Source organism: Carcharodon carcharias, chromosome 2 (assembly GCF_017639515.1).
Source record: "Carcharodon carcharias isolate sCarCar2 chromosome 2, sCarCar2.pri, whole genome shotgun sequence".
NCBI lineage: Eukaryota > Metazoa > Chordata > Chondrichthyes > Lamniformes > Lamnidae > Carcharodon > Carcharodon carcharias.
This window is the reverse complement of record NC_054468.1, coordinates 16,363,969-16,380,201: the sequence shown is the minus strand read 5'-3', so window position 1 is coordinate 16,380,201 and position 16,233 is coordinate 16,363,969. Positions and strand designations below refer to the sequence as shown.

At 44.3% G+C, this 16,233-nt stretch overlaps 1 protein-coding gene across 23 annotated transcripts in view; it reads left to right on the top strand.

Annotated features, from left to right (window-relative positions):
* The window catches only part of mbnl1 (muscleblind-like splicing regulator 1), a 350,001-nt gene that overhangs the window by 310,525 nt on the left and 23,243 nt on the right, over positions 1-16,233 (top strand). For 15 of the 23 annotated variants that reach the window (XM_041183048.1, XM_041183062.1, XM_041183041.1 and 12 more), the window contains 3 exons: positions 94-147; positions 1,117-1,270; positions 13,526-13,561. In XM_041183048.1, coding sequence (XP_041038982.1) covers positions 94-147; positions 1,117-1,270; positions 13,526-13,561 — 244 coding nt within the window. The remainder of the gene's footprint in view (positions 1-93; positions 148-1,116; positions 1,271-13,525; positions 13,562-16,233) is intronic. The other 8 variants (XM_041183051.1, XM_041183047.1, XM_041183053.1 and 5 more) reach the window with 3 other exon arrangements.

The window sequence follows — 16,233 nt, the reverse complement described above, 5'->3', positions numbered from 1 at the left end:
GCCCCCATGATGCACCTCTGCTTGCTGTTTATGTTAATGCGCTTGAACCCCATTGGCCCATTGCCATCATGTGCTCGCTGCCTGCTAATTAAGACTCAGTCGGCTGTCAAATCACTGAAGCGACCCCTCGAGGCAACCTTTGACCTGGTACTATGACCTTTCACCTTTTAGCTTGGCATGTAGCTTTAATAGGGTTACAAGTTGTAACTTAAAACATTTATTTAAGGGGAATAAATCAGTATTAGTACATTATTTTCTGTTGTAAACAATAAAGGGCGGTGATAAATTGACTGTGGCACCATCTGCTTTGAGCAATTCAAGGAGAAGTAAACTATTAACAAGAAAGACTTCACTCTTTCGAAATTTCAAAGCGGCCCAAACGAAACTCGGGCAATTTGTGATGAAGTTGTCCAAAAAGTTGCAAGCAACCATAGTGTTAACTGAAGTACCACACTCAGTTCATCACCTGTGGATTGCCCCTCCGACATAACATTGGGGGATGTTAAATTGATGTATTCATAATAATTCTGTACTTATCTGGTTGGCATGGCTTTTTTTTTTGTTGTTCAAAAGTCGTAACGTGTAAATGTTTGTTACTCAGTGTTCAGGTACCTGCATGAGTCGCATGTCAAGTTTTTATTTTGGGGGTAAAGTTGGCGGGTTTATCATTTTATTTTGTAGATATTCCTTTTATTAATCGCTCTTAAAAGATTGTAGTTAACATTGCTTTTAATGTTGATCGTCATGGAGCTAGCAGTGCTGCTTTCTGCTTTTGTATATTAAGCCTCTTTTATTGTAAGTTTGTGTAACACATGTAGTAACCTACAATGCAATTATTTTTAAACGTTCTTGTTGATTTTTTTTTTTGGTTAAAACTTAGTTTATAGAGTAATGCTTGCTGTACATTTTGTTTCTGCTTATTTATTTTTACTGTCTTGTTACAGGTAGTAATCTTGTTGCTTGCTAGATGGTTAGCAGTGTATAAGTGGCCGCCTCGTATTTTGCACTCTATACTGATTGTGTGTTGTTTTCTTTTTTTTTTCTGTTTTTGTTTTCTCTTCCTTTGTTGTTTTTTTTTTACTCGACTTCTTGTCTTACTTCACCTCTCGTTTCCAGGGCCTTCCTCCTGGTGTCCTCCCCCCCTTACCAAAGAGACCTGCACTAGAAAAAGCCAACGGTGCCACGACTGTCTTTAACGCTGGTGTTTTCCAATATCAACAGGCCCTTGCAAACATGCAACTACATCAACAAACGGCCTTCATCCCACCAGGTAAGGCAAGGAAGGCCCATATAAGCTTGAAACTGAGTGGCAGGGAGAGAAAGAAGCGATTTGCTGGTGTTTTGTGATAAGAGAAAACATACTAACAATAGCAATCCAGTAATTCAGTTCTAAGTGATTTGATTTCCTGGGTATCTTTCCTCTTATTTCTTTTTTTTTATGGACGATCACAAGATTGAAAAATATAAAGCCTTTGTTTCCTAACTTCGAGCGACCTAAGGAAATAGGAGAAAAATCTCGGTGCAGGGATTTCCTACCAGGCCCCACTCATTCCATTCTTCCCTGGCTTGGCCGGTAAAATCCCATTGTGGTGTCAGAGGTGATGGTGAGCCATCTAGGAGAAACAGAAGGTCAAGGGCCAGGCTACCAGAGTGCAGGACATCCACAGGGCTAAAGTGAGCAAGAGGGAAGAAGGGGGATATATGCTCAGCTGAAGCCAAACTTGGTCTCAAAAGCCCCTGCTATTGATTGCTGTGGGGAGGGTGGGGGAAAAGTGGTCTCCTTCTCATTTCAGTGGATGACCCATGCGAAGACCTTTCCAGGGAAAGTTTCGCTGGATCCTCTGCCATAGTGGTGGAAAACCAGAGGAAATCTAACCCCCATGAAACTTGATGGGATGGAATGACTCAGGGATACAAGAAGTTCCACATTTTCGAAAGGAATATAATAGATAAAAACAAAAAACTGCGGATGCTGGAAATCCAAAACAAAAACAGAAACAGAAATACCTGAAAAAATTCAGCAGGTCTGGCAACATCGGCGGAGAAGAGCACAGTTGACGTTTTGAGTCCTCATGACCCTCAAGTTCTGTTTAAGGGTCTTCTCCGCCGATGCTGCCAGACCTGCTGAGTTTCTGTTTCTGTGATTTTAACTTAACTCACTGGACATGAAAGCCAAAAAGTCTCGGGTGGAATGCTGGATTTACACCGGCCTGTTGACTTCAACATAGAGTGAAATCAGGCGGCGGTAGAACCAATGTTACACCCAATCCTATCAGCTTCTCCATGAGCGGGTTAAGTTAAAATTGCCCCCTAAATGCAGCTGATTGGCACCAAGAGTCTTACAGTGATGCCAAGGGAAGGAAGCCCAGCAATGGTAACGTCTCCAGTGCCTGCTCGCACCAATGATGAAGCACAGTTGTTGTAATTCCTTTTCTTTTAACTATTCATTTACAGGATGTGGACATCACTGGCTAGGCCAGCATTTATTGCCCATCCCTAATTGCCCTTGAGAAGGTGGTGATGAGCCGCCTTCTTGAACTGCTGCAGTCCGTGTGGTGTAGGTACACCCACAGTGCTGTTAGGAAGGGAGTTCCAGGATTTTGACCCAGTGACAGTGAAGGAACGGCGATATATTTCCAAGTCAGGATGGCGAGTGGCTTACATGTGGGTCTGCCTGTACCTGGGGCCAGGCCAGTGAGTGCATGTGCCATCTTCCTCCAGCTTCTCTGGATTCTGAATTCATCCACCAAAGAAGAGTGGCGTAAGCAAGACCCCCCCCCCAACACTCCCACCCACCCACCACCCACACCCAACCACCCCCCCCCCACAACCCCCCCCCCGACACTTTTCACTCCATCCCTGTTGCCTGCTACATAAAACTGACCTTCATGGAGTCAGTTCAGCTGATTTTTACAAAGCTGGGATAGCGTGTAACCGAATATCGAGGCAAAGGTGAAGCTTTGTCACTGAAGACTTCTCCATTTAGATTACCACACCAATTCTTGGTAAGAGTTTAGTGAAAAAATAAACAAAATAATAGGACAAAAGAGAAGAAAAATGGACTAAGTCAAATGGAAGGAAAGACCCAGGGAGGGGGGAGGCATAATTTTGATTTCAGGTAATAGTGAAAAACTAGCGCCATCAAATTTGCTGCGTATTATACAACTCTCCCATTCTCACCAAGATACAGGAGAGCTTTAAAATGAGCAGCTGAATTGATAGCACCCAATTTACACAATGTCCCAAAAGTCCAAATTAACTCCCTGGGAGGGAATCCTAAAGAGCTAGGTAATTACAGAGACAGGACAGTCAGAAGAATACTCATTGATATGTCATGGGCAATAGGAAAAGAGGGTCAGAATTGCGAAGGGCAAGTTCAGGGCTGATATCAAGAAGTATCTCTTTACATTGAGGATGATTAATACTGGAAACCGGGCACCATGAAGGCTGGTCAAGGCAGGATTTATTTGAGAAAGAGTCAGATGGAGCATTGGGAAGGTGTGGGGTTAGTCTTCTAGAAGATTGAGATGAGATGGGCTGACGAGACTTCTTCATCCAAACCTGATTGGAAAAGCAAAATATAAGCATTATTTTGTATGTCAAGAAATTTCACCAGTGTGTCCACAGTCATCATTCTACTATCGTTTTGGACCACAAGCCTTTGCTAGGATTGTTCAGCGATGACAAGGCTATACCACCCATTGGTAAAGCATACTCATACTAATTGCTGTCCAACAATTTGAACAAGAGTGTTGCCAGTCTTCAATGAGCGACATTTTAGTTGAAACTGCACGATTGCATTGCTCTTTGAAGTATAAAATTAAGTTTAAAGAATCCCATACTTGTTAAAGCCATTTCAGTTCTGTAAAATGTGCTGAATTTAATTTAAAAAGTAATCCCTTTGTAAATGTAATCTCTTTTTAAACACTCACCCGTCGCAATCTCAACAAATTCAAGTTTTCGTCCGTCGTTCTATTTTCCATTGTTTCTCTCTTCCTTGCTCATTATCCCTGTGTGTTTTCTTAGAGTCCTCTCCCTTTCTTTCTCCCTCTTAAGATCCGGCTGCTGCTGCCTCTATTTTCTCTGGCTATCATTTGTCTGTAACTCTCTCTCTCTCTCCCTCTCTCTCTGTCTTTCTCTTCCTCTCTTGACATACCCATGACAATTGACTAAGATGAGGTACTGAGGGGATGCTAATGGCAGTGACTCAGTCAGACTCAGCACCTTCTGGAGAAAAGGAGAGAAACTTAATGTAAAGGAATGGGTCAAAGGACTCAACATTAAGGGCAGAATTTTCTGCCTACCGGGCGAGACGGGCCTGACCCAATCTCCGGCGGGCGGGGAGCCGATCCCCACTGGAGAAGTGGGCCCCACCGCCATTTTACACGGGCGGGCCAATTAAGGCCCACCCAACGTGATGTCCGGCAGGAAGCGCTATGCACTCCCTATGCGGGCGGAGTGGGGGGGGATTCCCCAAAAGCGAGAGTGCGCTCTTTCACGCATGCGCACGGAAGAGCCCACATCTCCCTGAGGCTAAGTGCAGCCTCAGGGCGATCGCTGACACTTGTTCAAACAGTGTGGTGTGACAATGTCACACGAGATGGGACATGTTAATAAATTTCACTAAAACTTTATTCAATTTTTAAAATCCCTACATGAAACCTCGTCCCGGCGCTGGATGAGGTTTCATGTTTTTCCTATTTGTCGCCGGGGCTCCTGGCCTGCCCTTATGGTTGGACGGGCAGGTCCTTTAATTGTATAAATGATCCTGTCAGTGGCCTCAATTGGCCATTGACAGGTCGGCGGGCCCGCAGCTGATTTTGCTGCGCTCCCGCCTTCCTGAAGACTTAAGTGGGGTGGGATGACTTCGGAGGTTCCTCCCAATGTCATCTTGCGTCATTTTGCGCATTGGCGAGCGGGCCCCCCCCGCCACCCCCTGCTCGCCGACAGCAAAATCCAGCCCTAAGAGCGAAGTGGGATACTGCTTTGAAAGCTGGATTTGAATCTAATTTGGAGCAATGGGATAAAGTCTTGCTCCCTCTGCTGGCTCTAAAACAATGAGTTTGGGGCACTTCATGAGTGCCGTACAGATGACGTAAAATTGAAAACTCAGCTTTGGAATCATCAGCAGTGTGGACTGTGGGCCGCAGATAACTTTACAAAATACCTTTATGCCCAGCTTGAGAGGGGGGCATGCACACAGGTGAATTTCAACCAGCTTGCCATTTTTGTCAAGGGAGCGAGCACAGCTACAAATACTGACACAGAGTCAGTTCACCACCAAACGGCTGGGATCTGATTTTAAGGTTACCGCCTCCCACCCCTACCTTGTTCTGGACTCTCCCCCCCCCCACCCCACCCCACCCCCGACCCCAAGCAGAGCAAATAGTTTATCTACCTTGAATACATTAATTATTTTAATCACCTCAATTTAATCACCCCATAATCTTGCCAGAAAGGTACAGCAATAGTCATGGGTGATTTTAATCTACATATAGGCTGGAAAATATCTTATAGGCAAAGGTGGTGTAGGTGAGGAGTTCATAGAATGTTTATGGGATAGTTTCTTAGAACAGCGCATTCTGGAGCCAACCAGAGAGCAGGCTACACTGGACCTGGTATTGAACAACAGAATCACACAGTGCAGAAAAGGCCCTTTGGCCCACTGAATCTGTACTGACACATAGGAACGAGATAGGATTAATTGATAACCTCCTGGTGAAGGCACCCCTAGGTAGCAACGATCATAAAATGATTGAATTTTGCCTTCATTTTGAGGGAGAAATGAATGCGCCCAAGACTAGTATCTTAAACTTAAGTAAGGTCACTTATGAGGCCATGAAAGCAGAGCTAGCTAAAGTGAACTAGCAAATGAGATTCAGGAATATGTCAATAGAAGTTCAGTGGCAGACATTTAAAGGGATATTTCAGAATTTTGATGGCAGTGGGGCGTGGCACGCCGACGCGTAAAATGACGCGCGGTGATATCGGGCGTGTGTCCCGATGTCCCCGTGTGTCATCTAGATCTTTCGTTTGGCAGGCATGTGCTAGAGGCGGCCATGCACCCACCAAACTGTCAAAGGCCTGTTAAGGCCATTTGGAAACTAATTCAGATAAGTAACAGGGCTGTCCGTCCAACCTTAAGGTTGGCAGCAGGGGTTGGGGGGTGGGGGGGAGGGGGAGCAGACGAAGAGCCCAAGCGGCCTTCACGTTTTTCAGGAAACCACATCCACGGAAGGAGTGAGGTTTCCCGAAGGTTTTATTAAACAAATAAATACCTTTTTCACAATTCATAGCCGTGTCCCAGCTCATATGACGCTGACGCATTTGAGGTGACACGTCTAAATAAATTTTATCTAGTATGAACTTAATCTCCCTGAGGCAGCTCCGTTCTTCAGGGTGGTTTTTATGCTCTTTCGCGCACAGGCCCCGACTCTCCCCCCTCTCCCTGCCCGCGTGGGTAGCGCTGCTGAGCGCTACTGGCTGCGCGTCACGCTATGGGCGGGCTTCAATTGGACCGCCCACGTAAAATGGCGCAGCGCAGCCAATCGCGGGTGGCGATCGGCTCCCCGCCCACTACCAACTGGTCCACCCGACAGGCAGAAAATTCTGCCCATAGAACATATCCATTCCAATGAGAAAGAGAAATTCCGAGGAGAGGGCCCACCGTCCGTGGCTAACTAAAAAAAGTTACAGACAGTATCAAACTTAAAGAAAAAGCATATAATTACGCAAAGACGAGACGCAGGTCAGAAGATTGGAAAGAATATAAAGAACAGCAAAGAATGGCAAAAAAGTTTCATAAGGAGAGAAAAATTAGAGGAGAAAAAGCTAGTAATATAAAGGCAGATAGTAAGAGTTTCTATAGATATTTAAATAAGGAAAAGGTTAACAAAGTTAACATTGGTCCTCCAGGGAGTAAGTCTGGGGAATTGATAATGGAAAGTAGGGAGATGGACGAACTTAACAGGTATTTTGCTTCGGTCTTCAATGTAGAGGACACAGGTAACATCCCGGAAATAGCTGTAAATCAGGAATTGGAAGGGAGGAAGGATCTCAGGGAAAATTACAATCACCAGGGAAGTGGTATTACACAAATTGTTGGGGCTGTGACCTGACAAATCCCCAGGTCCAGATGGACTTCACACTAAGGCCTTGAGAGAAGTGGCTAGTGAGATAGTCGATGCACTGGTTTTAATTTTCCAAAATTCCCTTTTTTCGAGGAAGGTTCCATTAGGTTGGAAAATAGCAAATATAATCCCTTTATTCAAAAAGGGAGGGAGACAGAAAGCAGGAAACTACAGGCCAGTTAGCCTGACATCTGTCACAGGGAAAATGTTAGAAGCTATTATTAAAGATGTTATAGCAGGGCACTTAGAAAAATTCATGGCGATCAGTCAGAGTCAACATGGTTTTGTAAAAGGGCAATCATATTGAACCAATTTATTGGAGTTCTTTGAAGAAGTCACATGTGCCTGTAAATAAAGGGGAACTGGTGGATGTACTGTACTTGGATTTCCAGAAGGCATTTGATAAAGTGCCACACCAAAGGTTATTGCAGAAAATTAAAGCTCATGGTGTAGAAAGTAAAATACTGGCATGGATAGAAGATTGGCTAACAGGAAGCAGAGAGTTGGCATAAATGGGTCATTTTCTGGTTGGCAGGAGGTGACAAGTGGCATGTCACCGGGATCAGTGCAGGGGCCTCAACTTTTTAAAATTTATATAAATGACTTGGATGAAGGGACCGAAGGTATGGTGGCTAAATTTGCTGACGCCACAAAGATAGGTAGGAAAGTAAGTTGTGCAGAGGGTGTAAGGAGGATACAAAATGATACATACAGGTTATGTGAGTGGACAAAGATCTGGAAAATGGAGTATAATGTGGGCAAGTGTGAAATCGTTCATTTTGGCAGGAAGAATAAAAAAGAAGCTTATTTTTAAATGGTGAGAGAGATTGCAGAGTTCTGAGATTCAGAGGGATCTGGGTGTCCTTGTGCATGAATCACAAAAGGTTAGTGTGCAGGTACAGCAGGTAATTAGGAAAGCTAATAGAATGTTATCATTTATTGTGAGGGGAATTGAATACAAAAGCAGGGAGGTTATGCTTCAGTTGTACAGGGCATTAGTGAGACCACATCTGGAGTATTATGTACAGTACTGGTCTCCTTATTTAAGGAAAGATGTAAATGCGTTAGAAGCAGTTCAGAGAAGGTTTGCTAGACTGATACCAGGAATGGACAGGTTGTCTTATAAGGAAAGGTTGGACAGGTTAGGCTTTTATCTGCTGGAGTTTAGAAGAGTAAAAGGCGACTTGATTGAAACCTTTAAGGTCCTGAGGGGTCTTGACAGGGTGGATGTGGAGAGGATGTTTCCTCTTGTGGGAGAATCTAGAACTAGGAGCCACTGTTTAAAAATAAGGGGTCACCCATTTAAAACAGAGATGAGGAGAAATTTTATCTCTCGAAGGGTCTTGAGTCTTTGGAACTCTCTTCCTCAAAAGGCGGTGGAAGCAGAGTCTTTGAATATTTTTAAGGCAGAGTTAGATGGATTCTTGATTAACAAGGGGGTGAAAGGTTATCGGGGATAGGTAGGAATGTGGGGTTGAGGTTACAATCAGCTCAGCCACCATCTTATTGAATGGCGGAGCAGGCTCGAGGGGCCGAGTGGCCTCCTCCTGCTCCTAATTCGTATTTTCGTATACTTCAGGGAACACAAGCTTCATCTGTGCGACCTGGTCTTATAGTTTAACCCTTTTAGCCCCAGTATCATTTATACCAGGATTCCCACATGTTGCTTTGTTGAGCTCAGCTCGTGAAGGGTAGAAAAGGATATGAAGAGGTTAGGCTTCACTCATCAGAGCGCCAATTCTGGGAGTGCCTATATAGATTCATCACTGGCTGTAGTGACCCACTTTTAGATGAGAACAATAGAAAGGGTTCAGCATTGGTCATTCTGCTGATTTCTTGCTGAAAAGGACAGTGGACAAAGGAAAGCAAAGCCACTGATGCCGAATGATTTTCCGCTTTGCCTTTCTCTTGCTGAAGAGGGAAGGGAGATGAAACACAACTTTGGAAGCTAGGTTTTGGAATAATGGGTGGCTGGCCCCCTAGCAGGGTTAAAGGTGAAAGGGTACGCCAACGAGCATTTGCCACATGTGAGGTCAGACAGCAAGCATCTACAGACTGTTCAACCCTTGGGGTCCAATACAGCCAAGACTGGCCCATGGCTGACCAGCCTATTTTCTAGAAGAGGGGTGGTTGTGGTGGATGGGGGGGTGGGGGAGTGGGTTGGGGTCCGGTCATGGGGTGGCAGTTGTAAGTAGGAACCCTGGCTGAGACTCCGTTGGGGTTTGCAGATTAATTATAATGTTCCGATTTCTGCTGGAGCTCGAATCAGCACAGGCTCATGCTCAATCTGCCCCAGCCCTTATTGCCTGTTTTCATTTCATGTCTAGAGTGAACTAAAGAAAGGCTTGCATTTATATAGCACCTGGCACACAACATCAGGATATCCCAAAGTACTTTAAAGCCAGCGAAATACTATGAATTGAAGTCACTGTTGTAATCTGGGAAATGCAGCAGCCAATTAATGCGCAGCAATCTCCCACAAACAGCAATGAGATCATGATGAGATTATCTGTTTTCGTGACGAATATTGGTGACGACACCAGGGAAATTTGAGTTCGCTCGAAAGACTGGGATCCTTTTGATCCACCTGAAAGGCAGTATCTCTGACATTGCAGCACTTCCTGCATACTGCACAGAAATGATAGCCTGGATCACATGCTTAAATCTCTGGAGTAGTTTTCGGACCTACAACCTTCTGACTAATGAATCCAGAACTTTATCCACTGAGCCAAGGCTGATAGCAACCGGTTAGGAATGTTTTATGCTGAGGACTGGCATATATTCTCTTTCAGGTACCCAGTGATACCTAGCATCCGCAGGTTAAATGCAGCATAGACACAGAGTAAGAACCCCATTATTCTGCTCAATAACATACATCAGCGTTAACCTTAGAGGATTAGCCTGTACTGCGCTAGTGTGTCGTTTTCCATTTTCCATATGCCAATCATTCTTAGGCCTGGCTAACTGGATTGGTCAATTAGTGCTAAGAATCCACACCCTTCAGAATTGGCTTCAGACAATGCCAACCTCAATTCACATGGACCAACAAAGCCGGTGGTGACTCTTGTCTCGTGGTTATATGGTCAATTAACCCTCAAAGCTGAGGAAGATTAGAAGATTACTTGGGGAGAACAGCAACATGGGGTAAAATTGAGAGATCTGCTCAGCCGAAGGGCATGATACATTGCAGAGGACGGCCTTCTGCCCTGCTGTAAAACCGCTACGCCCGTCAGCTTGGGGGCTAGATTTCAGCCCGAAAGTCTCCAAAGTAAAAGGCAAGTTGCTTCCTAGCTGTGGCATTGCCTAACAAAGTAAATGACAGCGGGACACACTTCCATCAATAAAGGAACATGAAAGAGTTAAGCCATGGTGCAAAGGGTTGACTAATTACAGAGGAAACAAGTCAGTTGCTCACTGGCCCCAATTATAATTATTGGCATGGGCCGCACCATTCTCCTATTTCCTTCCGTTGCTGGTTTAATGTTTTGTCACTGTATCTTTATTCAAAGAGTCTTTATTTATAAAGCGTTTGCTGTTGGTCTCTGTACATTCCTCTCCCTAAACAACAAAGTTAATAACCTTCACCATTTTCTTTTACTCACTACTTACAAAAAAAAAGGAGTCCTTGGCAACAACTGTGATGAACTTTTTGAGGGCAATTGATTTGTTTTTTTAAAAAAAGGGGGAGTGACCTATTGGGGGCTGTCAGAGATTTTCTTGCCTTACAGGGACCCACAGCATTCAGCCACAGATGTTTGCGAGTTAGTGCAACTGAGCTGATAATATTATCACTGCTGCTTTATGTTCCATTTGCTTCACATTTCGCTCAAGGCTATTATGTGTGCTGGTATGAACAGTGCCCTTCCATTTGCTGTTCTCCATTTCCATTTTACTGTAAAGCATTCAAATGTTATGCGGTTGTATTTTTAAGGCTGTTGCAGCCCTGTTTGGTTCAGCTGTATCAAATTGAATGCACTTCTGAAAAGTCACTACAGTTGAACCAAGCTTATCGCAGAAACCTTTTCACTGCCACCATACCTTTTATAAAGTCAAATAGATACTTATAATTATAAGAAAGGACTTGTATTCATATAGCGCCTTTCATAACCATAAGACGTCCCAAAGCACTTTACAAGCAATAAAGTGCTTTTGTAATACAGCGCAGCCAATTCACACAAGCTCCCAGAAACGACAACAGGATAATGACCAGTTAATCTGGCTTAGTGATATTGGTTGATGGATAAATATGTTGGCCAGGACAAAATTTATTATTATTTCTATATCTCAGCTGGGCTGAAATGGCATTTGCTGAGCTTGTTGCGTGTGAGAAGCTGAATTAAGAGCAGGTGGACCATTAGTAAGAAAGAACTTGCATTTACATAGCACCTAACCATGATGTTCTCTAGCGCTTTACAGCCAATGGAGTGCTTTTGAAGGGCTGCCACTGTGGTAATGTGGGCAAATACTACAGCCAATTTTGTGCAGCAAGATCCGACAAGCTAGAAGTGAACAAAAATGTCTGTTTTTACTGCTAGTGAGGGAGAAATGTTGTTGAGACCACGGAGGAAATGGGGAGGTGGCAGCATAGTGGTAATGTCATTGGCCTTATAATGTTAAAAACCCAGGCAACTGCTCTGGGGACATGGGTTCAAATCCCACTCCCCCCCCCCCCCTCCCCCCCCAACAGTGCTAGTAGAAGTTAAATTCAATTCATAAATAAATCAGGAATTGAAAGCTAGTCTCAGTGGTTCTCATCAGTGATGGATCTGTCATCAATTGTTGTAAAAACCCATCAATGCCCTTTAGGGATGGAAATCTTGCCACCCTTACAGGGTCTACATGTGACTACAGATTCACATTAATGTGGATGACTCTCAACCACCCTCTGTAATGGTCTAGCAAACCACTCAGTTCAAGGGCAACAAATCCTGTGAAAGAATTTAAAAAAAAAAAGTCCTCTTTTTTTTCCCCATTGAGCCACGGGGACATTTGCCGGAGCAGGCAAATGGTACTTCAGGTTAACATCTCATCTGAAAGCCAACACCTCCGGTAGTGTAGCACTCCCTCAGTACTGTACCAGAGTGTCAGCCAAGATTGTATGCACAACCCCTAGAATGGGGCTTGAACCCACAACCTTCTGATAGAGGTGAGAATGCTACCAATTAATTCCAGATGCTTTGGGCACTGTAAGTTAGGCAGGATCTATTGGCCTTAGAGAGACAACAGTGTAGGTTTGCCAGGACGAAACCAAGGCACTAAGTGTTAAATTAGGAGGGCAGCTTGCAGAAACTTATCTCGTATCTCCTTGAGTTTCGAAGTTCGATGAGCGTTTGAGGTGTTTTAAATGCTAAATGCATTCTGTAGGGTGGACAGAAAGAATCCACAATAAGAAGATATCTTACAATTAGAGCTAGGATGTTTAGAACTGGAATTGGGAAGCACTTTGTTTCACACTAAGGGCAGTAGAAATCAGGAATTCCCTCCTCTGAAAGGCAGGCTAGTGTCAGTTGAAACTTTCAGGAGATTTGGGGAGAGAAGGTCACTCAGGTTGCTCTTGCACACCTCCTAGTGGTCGGCTAATTATATGGCAATGGCAACTGGCCTGGGAGCTCACACTCTCCAGAAGTGACAAAAGAGAAAAAGAGCAGTAGGTAAATTTATTGTAAGATATAAAGAATTTCATCGAATTGCAAAGTACAAGTCCTGTCTCAAGGAAAATCAAACGCAGCAGCCAATTGTGCTACAGCAAGGCTGCACCTGCAGCAGGGTGATAAGTCATCAGATAATCGGTTTATTGATGTTGGCTGAGGGATGAATATTGGCCAGGACACTGGGGGAGGGGCAAACTTCCCAGCTCTTCTTCAAGCCAGTGGCACGGGGTATTTTACACCCACCCGAGAGGGCAAATGTTGCCTGGGTTTAACGTCTCACCAAAGGATTCAGTAGGGTTGATCCAGCAGCTTCCTCAGTACTGCCCGGGGCCTGTCAGCGTGGGTTATGTGCCCAAGTCTCTGGAGTAGGACCTGAGCCTCCACACGCCTCTGGCATGGCTGCCTCACAAAGGGCGAGGGGAAAAGGTCCGGGGAAGAAGCCTCGTTTGCGAAACAGGTTTTGTGAATGGCAGTGCAAAGGGAACCCAAACCAATTTTGAAAAAAAAGCAAAGTTAGCTACCAGCACACATGGTTTAAGAATGTGTTCCTCACAAAGCACACTGTTTTCTTGTAGATTAGACTATTGTGTGATTTTATTGTGCTGACACAGCACAAGCCTCTGATCCCTCAATAACAAGTTTTTTCCTCTTTGTTACAATGATTTCTAATTACACATGTGATGGGTTGTTTTAATTCTTTTCCCCTTTCAAATCCACCTTCCTGTTGCAATGCATGATGGGCAGGCTCAATATTGTGCATGACACCCGCTACAAGTGTTGGTAGGTGCCAGCTTTGTTTTTCGATTATCTGTACCTGTAGAATTTTTACCCACAGGTCCTTCAAACTCCACTGCTGAGATCAGCTCACCATTGTGCCTCTGACACAGCACAGAAGGAGGCCATTCGGTTTGTCATGCTAGTACCCCGCTCGCACTCCCCTCACTTTCTTTTACATACTCATTCATGGGATGTGGGCATTGCTGGCTAGCCCAGCATTTATGGCCCATCCCTATTTGCCTTTGTTCAGAGGGCATTTAAGAGTCAACCACACTGCTGCTGCTGCTGCTGTGGGTCAGGCTGCTGTAGGCCAGACCAGGTAAGAACAGCAGATTTCCTTCCCTAAAGGGCATTAGTGAACCAGATGGGGTTTTCGCAACAATTGTTTCATGGTCACCATCCGACTTATAATTCCAGTTTTTTTTTATTGAATTCAAATTCCATCTTCCGTGGTGGGATTCGAACTCGAGTCCCCAGAGCATTGCCCTGGGTCCCTGGATTGCCAGTCTAGCGATAATGCCACCGCCTCCTCTTACTCGCCCTTGTGAATTATTTTCCCATGCAAATATTTATCCAACTCCCTTTTGAAAGTTACCGTCGTATCTGCTTCCATCGCCCTTTTGAACCTTGCATTCCAGATCAGAGCAGCTCTCTGTTTATTAAACACGTTTCTTCATGTCACCTCTGATTCAGGCTGCTGTTCTTTACAGGGCATAAACCCCCGGTGGGAATAATGCCACCAAAAGCCCCTTGAGTAGTGAGACACCTCGAATGGAGAACCATAAAGTCTTTGTTGTATGGATGAGCCAAAATGACTCGAATGGCCTTTCTCAAATCTATCATGTGACTAATTACACACCCACTTTCCATCTCCGATAGTTGTGCTTTTACCAATAAAGTGTTTGCTATTCTGTTAGGCAAGGGCATTGCATTGTTACAGAACCAAGGTGGGTAGATGGAGTTAGGATACAGATCAGCCATGACCTAACTGGATGGCAAAACAGGTTGAAGGGGCTGAGTACTCTACTCCTGTTCTTATGTTCATCAGCTGTGTTGAAGATTTCAGCAAGCTTCCCTAATGCTTTTATTGGTGTGACCTGTTTCCCATTGTGGAATTGAACCTTCAGATTGGGTTTGATCCATGGAAGGATGAGTTCACTGATGTCTGCCAAGGTAGCAGTCTTAGCTTAGACTTTGAAGCTTTCCCCATGCCTAATGACACATGAGGAAAATGGAGTACACATGGCTTATGTTTGTTTCCATAGCTGGCTTTTCCTGGAATAGGTTGCTAGCCTGTTACCAGAGGCTATAGCTTGAGAAGCATCATTCCATATCAAGCATGGGTGACTAGGAGACTCTCCCACTCTTACCGCCTGCCATGTTAGAAGGATTTACAGGTTGACACACTATCTGTTTGGTCATACTATGACCACACTTTCTTTGGCCATCAAGCCACAGAATGGGATTTGAGCCCAAAGTTTCTGGTTTAGAGGTAGGGAAAACCACCCACTGCACCACAAGACCTCCCTCTTGAAGTAACGTAGGGTGCACTATAATTGTCTAAAACACCCCAGGTTAAAGGGTAACCAAAAGTAGCATTGGGGGTCATCACGATTCTCATTCAGAAATGCAGTAGTGTAGCTCAGAGAATCTTCCGTGATAGAAGGAGGGCCAGTTGGCCCGTCCTAGCCGCGCCAGCACTTTGAAAGAGCTACCCGATTAGTCCACCTCCCCGTTCTTTCCGATGCCTCCTTTCAGAAGTACTCATCCAATTCCCCTTTTGGAAGTTACTCTTGAATCTGTTTCCACCATCCTTTCCAGGCAGCGTATTCCAGACCAGATTTTCCTCACCAGCCTCTCCACCCGCCTTTGCCGTCTATTTTTTGGACATGCCTCAGTTAGCATTAGATACATTTTTTTTGGGATGAGCCTCAGTTCCAGGATCAGTCCAAACCGTTTTGCTCTCCGTTTTGGACTTGCAACCTTGACTTGTGAAAGGGAAATGTTTTATGCAATGATTTATGCTTTCCCAATCAATGCTTGTTCAAAATGTTTTTACCATAGACTCAAAGAGACCTTCCTGTTGTTGATGAAATTTGTATTGGATGCATGGGCAGCAGCGCAGGACCTTCCCCTTTAATGGCTGCTCCTTTAAATTGCATGTGATTTCTTTGCCCCTCCGTTACCACCTCCCCACCAATTCCCCCCCACCACCACCACCACCACCAACACCTCCCCCCCCCACATTACCTGCTCCCAATCAATCAAACCTTTTCATCTGATAATTCTGAAATTAATTGCTGAAATTGACCATCAAATTGAAGTCGCTAATTGACCTGCCAGTTCTTTTCAATATACGAGTGAGTGGATTTTGAAGGGACTGTGCTTCTCACTGCTAAGGTCCGTTTAGAATTATTAAAGCTCTTGTTGCATAATTTAGCTTTTTAAAAATGATCCTATTAATGATTATGAAGCAGTAATAAACGTTTATAAATGTCGCTTTGCAATAATGGATAACTATGGATTTCTGTTAATGACTGTTGTGGCTTAATTAAGAGTTTGACAGAATATTTAGATTAAAGCATGACTCTGATCTGCTTTGATATTATATAATATAACCCTAATTGATATTTTTTTTTTAAAAGGTGTGTAATTTTTTTTTAATGAGCTTGTTG